The sequence below is a fragment of the Anopheles marshallii genome, chromosome 2 (genome assembly GCF_943734725.1).
Source record: "Anopheles marshallii chromosome 2, idAnoMarsDA_429_01, whole genome shotgun sequence".
Taxonomy (NCBI): domain Eukaryota; kingdom Metazoa; phylum Arthropoda; class Insecta; order Diptera; family Culicidae; genus Anopheles; species Anopheles marshallii.
In genome coordinates this window covers 63577680-63592193 of record NC_071326.1, presented here as the reverse complement: position 1 = coordinate 63592193, position 14514 = coordinate 63577680, and the positions used below count along the sequence as shown (strand labels likewise).

Here is a 14514-nt window from a genome sequence, read left to right as displayed (position 1 = left end):
TTCTTTTAAACCTTTCACTCTCTCGAGGAACCCGCGAAGGGCGCAAAGGAGTACCGAATTTCTGACGAAACAACCATTCAAGTGTTGCGCTATTATGAATGAACCTTTCGTGGGAAATCCTCCCCATCAACTGCGCACAATGTGTGTCGTGTATGTGTTCGATTCTGATTGGTGGATGCAGAGTGGTTGCCAGATTTGCTGAAAACGAAATTTGTTTCGCAATTCTGCTGGATTTTTAATTTTGTTTTCTTCTAGTAAAATACTATTTAACATTCTTTTTGTAATAATAAAATTAAATTAGTACTCTAAGTTAAGCGTAGTATTGTAAAAAACGTATTGTTCACGAAAATAAAATAATATTTCGAAGAAATTTAATTCGATGCACATTCACGATGGCAACACTGGCAATAACAGAACTCGACAAAAGCATAAGTTGGCAACCTTTCCTGCACAGTTTGACAGCTGTCCCGTGTGACATAATCGAAAACATAATCCAAAACAAAAAACGAACTCATGGTTTGCGGTACTGGCCAGATTGTTAAATTCCTTCTTTAATTCGTAATGATCGTGCATAGGAATGGCTTTAATACTGTTGCAAAGAATTCGTATAATCCCAGCTCCGTTCCTTGGCCTGCAACATTGTCAACGGTGCTTCAGTGCTCGTTTATCGGAAAATGTTAGTAACGACAATGGCACAGAGCTGCAGCATCCGGGGAGCAGGAACACTGAGCGACTGATCAAAGTGGCCATCATTGGACTGCCAAATGCCGGCAAAAGCACCCTCATTAACCGTTTAATTGATCAACGGGTAAGCCAATGTGATGAAATTAGCTCTTATTGTTGAGATTCATTGTGGAACAATGCTCAATTTCAGGTCTGTCCAGTTTCAGCAAAAGTTCATACGACAAGAAAGGCATCGAAAGCTATTCACAGCAAGTCCAATTCGCAAGCGATTCTTTTTGATACACCGGGGTTAGTAGGGAATCGGGAAATCAAGAAACATCAGCTGGACACCCATTTTGTATCCGCATGCCGGCATGCAATACAGCACTCGAGCTTGATTGGTGTGGTGCACGACGTTTCGAATTCATGGACACGCCATGCACTGAATCCAGTGTTGTTGCGTGTCCTTGAAGAATATGCTACCATACCGAGCTTCTTAATATTGAACAAAATCGATACGTTGAAATCGAAGCGTATTCTGCTGGACATTGTGCGGAACTTGACCTGCAATCAGCTGGAAAACATTCGAAATTATGGGCCACTTCTTAGACGACGAAGAAATAAGGAGTCTTCCCAGGTGACAGAAACGAACACTGTAATTGATGATAGAGAGGCGATTACCCCAGCTCCTTCACCACCCGTGGATGGATGGCCAAATTTTACGGAAATATTTATGGTTTCCGCAGTAACCGGCGATGGTTTGCGTGAGGTGATGTCTTTTATACACAGCAATTCGAAGCAACAACCGTGGGAACATCTGCCAGACGAACACACGGACCTAACGCCTGAACAGCTGATCGTGCAGAGCGTTCGTGCACGGTTGCTTGATTTTATGCCCCAGGAGATACCATACCTACTGCAGACGGAGCTAGAGTACTATGAAGTGGTGGGTGGTAAGATACTAACCAGTGCCATCGTAACCTGTCCGAATGACCGGATAGCCCGGCTGGTGTGTGGTGAATCGAATGGAAAGCTGCGTCAAATCAACGAACAGGTTACGTCGGATCTGATCGAAACGTTCGGCATGCCAGTGCTGCTTTCAATTACGACGCGGGTTCGCAGCAAAGAACCTAAGTCATAAATGGAGAATGGAGTTTATGTTTGTGGTGTGGTTTTCTTCGATTTGCGGTTTGGTTGACTCACGGAAAGTTGTTTATAGGGAGTGAAGTGCCGCAGTGTTCCCATAACGATGAATGAGTGATGCCTATAAAAATCAAATCTTTTTAAATGAGACACACATTGAATTTTGAAGCCAGACAGTGTCACAATATTGTGTGCTGTTGCTTAGAACCTAGTGAAAATGGTCGCTTGAAAGAGTCATTAAAAGACTGCATTAGTAAACCTGAAGCTAGTATCAGTGAAAATAAAACACGATAATAACAATCAATAAATCAATGTTTTCTAATGCTACACAGCATAATGAAGGTTATACAATTTGGGATATTAAAAAAATACAAAATTGATGAATGAGAAATTATTTTTTTTATTTTTATACGTTCTTGTTATTTCAATTCAGTACACTGTTGGAGAAGCAACTAAGCTAAAGCTTACCGTTTAACGTAGCGAAGAGAATAAGTCCTGCTGATCCCATACTTGTGCACGTGCCATCGGATAAACTGTTTACCCAATACAGGCGACTGCGTAAGTTTTCAGGGTAATGTTCTCCAAAGTATCCTCTTCCAAAACGAAAAAAATGCTAACACTCATGCGTGCAAATTACGCAAACAAGACAATACTCCAAACGGCATGCTACAGCTGGCGGGACACCATCAATCGTATGCATTTGGTCGATGGGTTCGAGAGGTTTCGTTTCGAGAGCATTGCTGCTCAACCAAACCCAAAACCCGAAAGTAAAAAAATGAACCACTTGGTATAGCCGGTATATGGACGTTAAATCCGTTCTGGCGCCAACCGAAACGGAACACGGTTCGGAATAGTGTCCGAAACTGCCAACACATATAAACGACGAGGTTTTAGAGCCACATTAGGTAGGTTCTACTGGAAGGAGCTGAAGCGGACGAATGGCTGTATTTGGTGGTTTGAAAATGTGTCCACCATTTCGGAAGGTAAGTAAACGATTGCTTTAAAATGTTTAAAATGTTGTGATCCAACGCCGTTATAAGCTTAGTGTCGTTTTTTCCTTCATACACAAATAAATTCAATATAGAAGCACTAAAGCTTACGGGTAGCGGACCGGCTGGACGTTAAAGCGCATTGAAGTCGAAACAAAAACGGTCGGTCGTCGTTAGCAGCTGTACGTCGGCATGCTTTGGTGACCCTTTTTTGCATCTTTTCCCATACTGGAACGGGCCGTTCTCGAAAGGCAGAAGCTTGACTTTGTCGTTTTGTCGAGAACGTTACTCCTGATTTGATTCCAGTACCATGCCTTAGGACTAAGCTGGACAACATCAAAACTTGTGCAAAGTAAAAAAAAAATGTCGAAAAATCAAATCCAACCCGCTCATCAAAACGATTGACCATGTGGCCTTTTGCTTCGAGCGCAACAGGCAACGTGTACGTTCGCGCCTTTCCCGAGCGTACGCATCGCTCGTGTCCGATGCGGGGAGAGAGAGAAAGAGAGAGGAATGCGGATGGGGATAAAGAGGCTTGCCCGATGGGGTGGTTCTGCTTTTAAGAGTCCGTTCGGTGGCACTGTTACCTTAGTCCGTTCGCAGCGTTTCGAGCAGTAAGCAGCAAATCACGGAATCAGCAACGGTTGCACTGCAGGTATACCGGGTGTCCTTTATTGCTTCCCACATCTAGGTAGGCCAGTATTTGGCTGAAGAAGCATTCTACTGCTCAGTTCTGCTTTGCGGCTCGGCCGTGCAGGTTCATTGTGTTCTGTGACTGTGTTGTGAGATTTTTGTGAAAATGATTTTGTGATCTGAAGTGGTAAACGGTGTGTTGTTTGAGCGTTACCAAAGAACTTAAGAGACTTAATTTTGATTACTTTAAATTATGGTGAAAATTATATTAACGAGATTTTGTGCAAAGTATAGCTGAAATGCTTGACGAACAAACTTTACCGTACCAAATTTTTATGCATTAAGTAAGACCGTATCTGGCAATATTCATTTTTATAATTCGTTTTACCAGTTTTTATGTGGTTGTATCATTTTGTTTCAGTTTTTAAATTTCTTTCCTTAGCAATTAACTTTGCTTGAAGATTTGCTAAAAATACGACTCCAATTTGTTACATAATTTAAAATTTACTAAAACATTTAAAATGTTATGAATATTATAGATCACGTCACGTTCATGTTAAACTTTATTACTTCCTTGCTTTTTGTAATTTTTGTCTTTTTTCCATTTATGATTATTTGTTCTTTCTTTTATTTGTTTTAATGCTGTTGCGTTAAAGTTTGATAACTAAAGTTGTTTTTTTGTTATTTGATACGATTGTTTAATAAATTAATTTAAAATTATGCATAGTTATATGATTTTTTTTCGTTATTTTTTACGCTAAATTGCTGGCGGTGTTTTTTTAAATAACTTTTCACACATTACATTAGTTTTATGTTATTAAAATCTGTATTATATTAGACATTAGAAAATTATACTATAATTTCGTATAGTATGTTTTAGTTTGAAATTTTAAATTATAAAAAAAATATAAAACGTGCTTATCTGCTATACGAATATATGAGATATCGTTTTTATTCTTTATTAATACTTTTTTGTGCTTTATTAATATTGTTTGTTTGTTAATATTTTTACAAGGTGGTTTATTATTATTATTATGACAATTAATGTACGGCATAGAACAGTCAGTTAGTTACAAGTAATTGTCGATACTTTTCATTGGTAAGAGAAACATTCGTCTACTAAATGTGTCGCCACAAACGATTGGTAAACAGTCGCGACCTCAAACACACTCCTGCAAATGGTCGAAAGCCCTTAAAAACACACGAACTTGCATAACTTTGATCGATTTGGGAGTTGTTCCGACGTTGTGGACGTGTCGATCTGTTTCGTTTCTTATTCTGATGGTTTAACACCTTTCTGGAACTTGCATACAGTATGAACTAAGTGGGGTCCAAATGAGCGGTTGCAGCAGATCGTCGTCGGTCGGCGATGTGGTGGATTAGTTGTGGACCGTTGCTGGAAGGACCGCCGGCTAGTGGACGAAATGGGTTTGGCGTTTTTGGGGCTTTCGTGTTGGGTCGGGGCGTAAAAAATAGTGCAAATAGAGTGATTAAGTGGTGATTAATTTGTTGACGCACGTTGCAAAAATAACCCTCCGGTTGGGTGTCGGAAGCGTGAGGAATCGGTTGAGTTTTGCGGCAGAGTTACTTGGGAACACTTGTGGGTGGTGGTAACTTGATCGACGGGCCAGACACAACGGAGTGGTGCTTCTGCGGCCCGTTTGGTTGTCTGTCCCACAGTCAGCAGGAAGAACCTGGCTGTCCATTGGGCGTGTTGCGGCTTCACATCAATTTCCAATTAATGGTATGTTTGTACTTTGATAATTAAAAATTTAAACACTCTCTTAACAACTCTTTGCGTCGTCATTCATGTTAGTTGTAGACACAATTATTGTTGTGTTTACCATAATTAAAACCATCCCCATTCGCTTACCATGTTTCCTGCTCAATGGTCGTTTTTTTGACCTGTTTCTTTTTTGCAAACAGTTCTAATTGTATGTTAAACAAAACTTTTTTCCCCTTTCGTTTTTGAAGAGTTTCGGTTTGAAGAGTGGCTTCTTTCGGGCAAATACAGTCGCTTTTACACCGCACACAATTATTGTCACTTAAAAGGGATTAATTTTAGGCCGAAATTAGTTTGCCGACGGGGGCCGACGCGTGTCGAAGATTTGGTTCAGTTTAATTAATATACACCAGTGCAATAAGGTCCAATTTCGCTGTGTAGAATGGTAAGTGCTGGTTTTTTTTGTCTTAAATTGGTTGAATTGATTCAAGAAGGAAGAAAAAAATTTAAAAATGTACGACTTGGTGTGATCGTAAAGCTATAAAGTGTTGGTGTTTTTTTGTTCTGCTGCTCTTTTTCAATTTGAAGTGTTTGTGATAATGGTGACATTTGAAATAGTTGGTTACAAATTGTACATGGTGATGACTCATGATGTGATAAAATTAGTTTTCGAAAGCATAACAACATAACATATGGTTAGTAGTGCTCTAATTCCAAAACATACGTCCAATTCCTACGTCTTAAATATTCAAATTTACTAAACTACATCAAAAAAAGATTTTGATCATTCAACTGACTACAAGAACTGCCCAACAAGTTTTAATTGGTAATGCATTGTCACTTATTGGATGGTTAGAAAATTACATTTAAAATCATTTTGTAATCGTGTACAATTTTGGCGCAAGATCATTGGTACTTGGACAAGACGGTTGCCATTCCATCACACCTAATTCAGGAATCGGAACACGGTATCGGTGGCAAAAAAAATATGTGAATTACCATTAGAATTCACTTTATTCTTGACAAATGACAATTGATTGCGAATGGAACGAAATATAGCATCACTAACTTGTAAATTGTCTGATTGTACCTGTTCTGTGAAAAGTAAACAGGTTTTCAGGTTTTTTTTTTATTGGAGAAGAACGTTCGTATTGCTAAACGTGATCAAACTGTGTCGAAAATTAACTTGCAAAACTAAAATAAGATTCGTAATTTTCAAAATACATAAAGACGAATGATGCTCCATTGATGATTAAAAAATAAGATGGTTTTAAACTGTTTCGCCAAATGATTTTGTACGTAAGTTCGTACTGGACTAATTACTTGTTTCCAATTAAATGTAACCGCTTTGCATCTTGTAATCTCTTATTAATAGGAAATATTTGTTATGTATTTTGAAAAATAGATTTAAATAGAGCGTTAGTTTTACATTCACAGTCATATTGACAAATTGAGTTTTTTATTAATTTCAAAAAAAAATTCTAGCTTTTTCATACAAGATTACAACAATAAATTCTTCTTAACTAATGTCCTAGCGTAAATTATTCTATTGCATGACATGATCCCAACTTTGCATTCAATATTTTTTGGGAAAAATGTTTCTTCAAAATGAAAGATGGCTTTCATGAGTGATTAGCCAGTAACATGGATTAAAACTTTAACGATACATATCAAAATGCTTGTAATTTAACCACATACATGTACCACAAACATTCTATTGGTTTACAAAAAAAAAACAAAAAAGCAAGTAACTGTGCCATTTCAAGCCATTTAGTCTTGTATACAGCTTCTGAATAACTAACAAAAACGTTGGAAAGTAACTATGAAAACAAAACAGGCGTCAGTGGTATACTTGGTAGCGGCGCCGGTTCCCAGAAATAATCCTATCCGGACGATTCTTCATACCCTCGTAGGTATGAAGAACTATCCGGCTACATGGTAAAACAAGTTGACGCGGCCTAGCCATTTTAACATAAGAAAAGGATCATCAAATCTCCAAAATGTTGATATCACTAAATGTCAATCATTTCCTATGTGCCAATTTCAGTGTGAAACTGATTTGCCATTGAATTACTTAGCATCCATTGCAACTCAATCACGTTGATAAGCGCACATCTAATCATGGTGCGTGACAAACTGTCACCAAAACATTTAGACAAGGTTTTAACCTTTCTATCGACACTTGACTGACGTAGTGACTGTTAAGAGATGCGCATGTATGTTCGCCCCGCTGAATCTTCAATTAAGCGACATGTGTTTGCGTGTCGTTTTGGAAGGAATAGAGTCAAAATTTGCAACACGACAGACCTTAACTGACAATAGTTTGACACTAATTGATTTATTGTGTTAAATTAGAAGCCGTTGAAATGGAAAGCAAATTTTGATAGGCTGTATTTATATGAAATTCGCAGCATGACTTGAGTAGTGGACAAGATCATTTTCTTTGCAAGTTTAAAACCTGATAAAAATAAATCTATTAAACCAAAAATGTTAGGCTTGACCTAGCAGATCTTTATGTCAAGAATCAGATTCCCCGAGAAGTTTCCTATCCAGGTGTTTGGATATGCTTCTTTTTGAATATTATGTTTTTAATAATATAATGCATAATGAATGACATATATTTTTTAACAGGCTGTACTGTTGCCTTGTTGCCTAACTCCAATTTTTCAATGCCTGTAGGGTAATCTTATGGGAATTTTGCATATTTGGTGCTAGACAGTGGCAGGTGTTGCTTGTTGGAGACCCTGAGCAGAATTCAACTCACTGGTAGTTGAGAGGAGCGTGGTAGCTATTAAAAAAATGTTATGTACAGAATTAAAATGCAATAGAAGAGAATCGATTTTAATGGCCATCTTTTGTCATTCTAAGTTCGCTATTAAGTTATTGGGTTTATTCTCCGTTCGATATTTGTTAAATGGCTTTAAAAAAATAAGGATTTGTTCATGGCTCCAGAATCTTTTTAGGATGGTGGGTGTTCTTCGGTGAAACGTTATTCTTAACTAGCCGAACAGAATTTTAGCACCAGAACGTTCAGTAGCTCCTTCTAGGATATTCTGATTAGATACTGCTGGTGACGCCGAAAAATTCATAATCTATTTGTGTCTTTTTGCCTATTTTGTGGATTCTGTTGGATTTACCGTCACGTATATTGTCAGGTAGCCAGAGTAACTTGCCCTGAGCAAGTTAACTGACCCTGATCATTCACAGGATGGAAGAAGATAATAAAGATGCCTTATCCGCTATGTATGAAGAATACGAAATGGTTAACCATAATAAACTTCTTCACTTCGGTAAGGCGCCTGCCGTTCGAACGAAGTTTTGAAAGTAGTTGCTAAAGCTATAGTACCTATGATAACTAGCTATAGTTTTCGGTAACTATAAAAGACAAATCTATGGTGGATAGTCTACTAAAACACAGGGAACTCTTATCAAAACCCATTCAAATAAGTCCCTTTAAGTACATACGTTATTACATTATTTAACATTAAAAAAATGTATGACCCTGCTTAGACACTGGGGCCCTTGGTAACCACCCAATAACGGGGACTAAATGCAGGCTAATCCATCACGATGTGCATCCGTAGCACACATACTACGTTTGCTTAGCTCGCTTACTGAAAGTCAACACATAGCACGGTGCCTCTTGGGCTCGGAGCCCCATTTAGCTAGAGGTCCCCCACAAACACTGAATTAGCTTACCGTTAAACCCGTCACTGGTCCTAAAACAAACAAAAATCAAATTCTGTTGTTAATCAACAGTAATGTAAGTGTCTGATACTCCAAGTTACATTCTAAAAACAATATCAATGTGGCACCACACCGGAAATCCGCAATTTCCACAGCCTTATCCGGTGAAATTTTCCGCTTCCAATGCCAAGGACACCACTCCACTACCTTACACGCCATTTTGATCGTATCGCATGCTGACAGTTGGAAAATTGCATTCGATAGTTAATCACCTTCAAAACTTTGGTTCCGGTACCGGTTCGAACGGCAACTAACTCCTTCCGTTTGCCAACGACAGTGGCGACGGAAGTCGGTCTCGAACGAAACCCCATGTTGAAGGTTCCGTCTTATCTTTCCGAACCCCACGAGAATAAGTAGCGTGTGCAGATCTTTACAATCACCAAAGACGACCGAAACTACTCACCGTTACTGTGCCTGCAAAAGATACACAATGGAAGTAAAACAACCTAGGTTAGGTCCTGACCTTCCTCCAGCCAGCTCCCGGATGCCGACCATGCCGACCAACAGTAGTCGATTCGCTCCCGATAGTATAGTTTATCGATTTCATGTAATTCATTTTCCAGTCCCATTGCCATTGCCGTAACCCAATTATGGTAGGCCATCATGGTTGTAGTGTGCCGTAGTTTCATCGCACCTGCAATTGCCCACAAATTACCGACACCGATCGAGACGGGCCCAAATGTTTTGTGCTTGTAGCAACAGGCAGCAGCCGCAGAGCGGAACACAATCGGGTTTCCTTCGGGTGACTTTCAATCGGAAAGGGCTGTGCTTTCGGAAGGTGTAGGTGTTCGTGGGCAGACGGCAATAAACCATTACTGGTTCCGGTTTCAACCTAGCGCAAATGACTTTTATTCTAATTTGCAACAAAAGTGTGCGTCGTCTCGGTGGATTTCTACAGTTTGCTAGACCGGATGTTTGAATTCCTCCGGGGGTTGGTCTAATGGTGATGTTTTGAAGTAATTTATATGCTTCTTAATCATCGACTGTTGGGGGTATCTTTCACAGAGGATACTGTTGGATGTTAAAGATGTAAACATTTTCCTAACGCCCATTAACGATACTGGGATTGAATTACAACTCGCCACATTCCCATTTCAACTTTCAATTCTAACTATTTTAATGTTGTTGAAATCCTTTAGCACCATAATCGTTGTGTAGTACTCATCAATTTACCACTTTTTCTTGGCGCTTTAGAATTATACAGCTCTTTAAAATGCATCCGACGACTGACGGAGCAAGAAAAAGTGTTATTTCAAAAGGATGTAATAAGCGGGTGGCGTAAGTTACGATCTGGGTTTAATTTGAAATCTCACTTTCCTTGTTTCAATGGCACGCTTAGCTGAGTAATGCTATCCCTGGTAAGAAAGGGAGTTATTCGCTGAACGAACGATAGCATCGCTGGAAGGTTGTCTAGAACGAAGTAAATAAAATAGGAAGAATTATGCGGGGAGCGTTTAGATTGGACCTTAGTTTCGAACGTGTAGAAAAAGCTTTATGTAGTTTTATGCAATATTTCTTAAATTAGAAAACATCTCAGGACCGATGTTTTCTAATTTAAGAAATATTGCATAAAACTACATAAAGCTTTTTCTACACGTTCGAAACTAATATTTACTTTAACATTTGTTTGTATTCTCAACTTGTAGGATGTTTTGAAGTTTGATCAGTAATTTAAAATTCGTTAAAATACCATTAGAAAGCTTCATATTGGGATGCATTTCAAGGATTTAGGTGTAAAGATCTGAATTTGGCAAATATTTGATTAACGACACTATTGTATAAAGAAATTTAATTTTAATACAAACGAGGCCTCGTTGAAGCGAGGTCCTCAAAGAATTTCGTTAGGAAATTCCTCAACAATAACCCAATCAGTTCGAAAGTATGTTAAAAAGCAGTTTGGGTGTGTAAAATCGGAATTCGCCAAACATTTCTATTAAATTTCATTTTGTTTATTGGCACAACAGCCTCAAAAGGCCTGAAATTTTTGGCTTTTCATTGACTTTTTTGGTCTAAACTATAAACTTCCATTGTGTATCACCAAGATCATCAAAATGGTCTTAATTGTCTTAATCAAGATACTTGACCAGCTTCACAGGTATGCTGAATGACGCACATCACGCATTTCCCCAATAATCAGTTTGTGGGTTTTACACTACAAAAGATAATTTCCCACAAAACTGCCCGTTGTATTAATTCTGACGCATTGCTTATCCAGCATGGTCCACCACGAAGATCCCTGTACGCTTGCTTGGTTAATTGGTAACAAACAACTCCACCGGCAAGTTTGCAATCGGTAACCGAAGTGAATGCTGGTAAGATTAACAAGATTCATTGCCCTTTGCCACATTTAGACACAGCAAAACAAAACATGCTCGGCGAACCGAATATGAACCGTGTGAAACACGACCCCCGCAAACAGCGATGGACCATAAATGAAATTGTTATTATTTCATTTGCGTTTCAAACCGCACCATTTACGCCTCCCTGTTGATAACGTAAAGTAGTGCGAGTTTTTGGTTAGGCGTTCGTTACCGATTTAAACTAACTTCGGAACCACCTTAAACCGGCGCATTCTCGGTCCACGTAATTATTTTCTCAGTTTTTTTTTTCATCTTGTTGCTTTATTTAGTTTCACACGAATGGAATAATCGTTGCGACTAGGAAGACCTTGCGAGATGGACATGTTTGGACGGGTTTCTTATCGTGACGGACAGGAAAAAGGTGCCGAAATGGCGCAATGATCGTCTGTAGAGAGATCGTGCACCATTGCAGATTTTTTTTTGGGTCGAGGCAATCAGCAATAACGAATCTATTTAAATGAAATGAGAAACGTAAAAACAACTTTACAATTAAATTATACGCTTATAAAGGGTATTAAGTGCGGAAGCATAAAATTGACAAAATGTGAAACATATTAAAGTAGAGCAGTAATGCCAAAAAGAGATATTCACCAATATCTTCGTTGCACAAAACAAGCAGCTTTTGACGTTGACGGAAAATGAAATCATCATTTGTAGATGGAGCAGAAAATCGGATTAGGCCACCAAAAGCCTACATTTGGGCGATGGGAACTAAGACTTCCTGAGCGTTTGGTACAGATGGAATGAAGGACAAACCAGAACCAAGAACAGAGACATAAAAACACATAATAAAGGGTTGGATGTACTAAATCAGCGAATTTCGACTTGACGAATAAAAAGGTTCTTGGTGAGAAGCGACACGAGTTAAGTTAGTTCTAAAGGGAATGAAATGTAAAGCATAAATCAATAGTAAACGAATTCAGTTAACTAAAGAAAAAACTTTTGCAGTCAGCAGATATAACATGCATCTAAGAGTAATAATTAGCCACGGATTCATTCCACACGCTCGAAAAATAGATTTGCACATGAAAAGCTGATGGGAAATTGTTCATTAGGAATTGTGTGTCATAAAATAAAATCATTTCACTTCGTAGGGTAGTTTTGATTTGCTGCCAAAAAGGAATATTTTTATTTCCTACTTTCGATGTATTTCGCTTGAAAAAAAAAGTTTGTGGGAAGTTTGTAAAAAATGTTGAAACAAAATAAAACGTGTCCGGAAACGGTTGTCCCGTGGTTGTCTATATTACGACCAATGGAGTCAGGTGTTTTATTTGAGATTTTTTGGGTAGGCAACGAGAATAATGGACGATTTTCCGAAAGTGTTGTGATCATGGGAATGGGATATCAAAATTAAAAGAGGGATGAAAACTGGAATTACTCATAAAATCGCTCCAATTAAACTCTCACGTAATCAAAATAAGCGAAAATCGGACTTTTTGTAATTTTTAATGTCATAAATACAAGAAATAAATTGTATGAGTACGATGTTACAGCATATTTTACTAGCTAATATATTTCCATAATGTCGGAGAGTAGTCTATACTATCGTGAATTGGGGGTATCACTTTCGGAGGACAGAGTCTATCGCATGCTGATGTGCTAAGGTGCGATTAATTCTTATATAATTAATGAACCCTTCAACTGTCCTACGGTTCACACGACAAAATGACACGAAATCTATTTATCATAAAGGACATTACACGCATTAATAGTCAAGGGTTAACTGTAGAACTTCAATCAGTGTCCACGGTTTGCACATTGACGGATGGCCACTGTCGTGCATATTTTCGGTCGAAATCGCCAACGTAAGCGTTCGTCCATCCCAGCACAATTTAATTAACTTCTCTAGAGGAGGGAACCCGTCCAGGGAAAACGTTCTAACGGTTGGCGAAATTGACTTGATTCGGACATACAACTAGCCACACCATGGGGCGTGCACCACCGAGAAGGAAAAGGTAGTACTTGATGTTTGGTAAACAAAAAAGCGAATAATCAAAACCACCCGAAAGCGGTGAAGTAAACGCGTTTTAATCGGTTGAGCTGAATGGCCGTGGGTGCGAATCGTAGTTAATTAGTCGTTTTGTGGTTTACATACGGATCGGTTTCATTATCAGCGCCCTAATTCCTTGCTAATATTCTCTGGTAATATCCACGTAACTTATGCTGAATGGAATCATTTTTCAAGTATGAATGAACTTATAACGGGGATGCTATTGCATGGAATAAATGATCGGTTTTTTTTATTCTACATAAACTAATAAACATCATAGAATCGTGATGAATGGAACAAAACTGACAGCTTGCCTTATGATAAATATGAGGTTTAGTTACACATTAGTTACGTTTACGTGACGTCACACTTTGGAAATAAAAGTTAAACAATATTTTTCATTTTATTATGAATTATCATCACCACCTTTTCTTGAGCCATTTAGTTATTTTATGGTTTTATATTTCTTCTCTGTGTATAGTTTGGTTTTCTGAATGATGTGTTTTTAACTATTATTTTTTGTCAGTTCAATTGCCTGTCTTTTCTGGCGTACTAGACTTATTTTACCACCGGTTTGGGGTTTGGTCCGGTCCGTTCGTGTAAAGACCGGCGCCGCTACCATCATGCTACCGGGCCGCGCCGTTTTCCTTAAAGTTATTGGTTTTGATTTTCTGATTGAGGTTTGCCATAAACAATTCTGTTAGAGGCTTTGATGATCTTCGGTAAAACGTTGTAAATAACCACTTGAAATATATGTTTTACAAGTTGCACTATCGGGGTGTTTATCTGCTGGCCAAAGGCGACTGGTCTTAACAAACATTTTCACAAATGAAAATTCATCTTGAACAGGTACTTCTTCACCGTTTGACCGATTGCTTGAGATTGCAGGGAGAATGAAGGTATCACTTCTTCGGATAGGAGTCGTTGAAATAGCCAGTTAGCTTACTGTTGTCATAGCGGCTATTATACATTAACTGATAACGCTGTCATATTTTGGCTGTGCATAATAGGATAGCTAACAAACACGAAACATTGCTGGGTTCTTCTCTAGGTGGCAGGGAAGTTGTGTGGAAAATTGCTGAATTTTGTCCGTTTTAATGCATGCGTTACCCCCTTTTATAATTTACTCATTGCTGTACGACACGGGTGACATTTGATGCAGGTGTTATCGAGAGAAGACCGCAACGGCTACCATTTATAAAGCCGTGCGATTCTAGTCAATTTTCTTTTCAATAAATCAATTTAATCAAATGCGACCATGTTTTA

The 14514-nt window shown here is 38.5% G+C and overlaps 1 protein-coding gene across 1 annotated transcript; it reads left to right on the top strand.

Moving 5' to 3' along the window:
- The first annotated feature begins 577 nt into the window (after positions 1-577).
- On the top strand, positions 578-1804 carry LOC128708341 (GTPase Era, mitochondrial). Its single transcript, XM_053803314.1, has 2 exons — positions 578-808; positions 875-1804. Exons 1-2 carry the CDS (start codon positions 578-580, stop codon positions 1802-1804), a joined length of 1161 nt encoding a protein of 386 aa, XP_053659289.1.
- The last annotated feature ends 12710 nt before the right edge of the window (positions 1805-14514 follow it).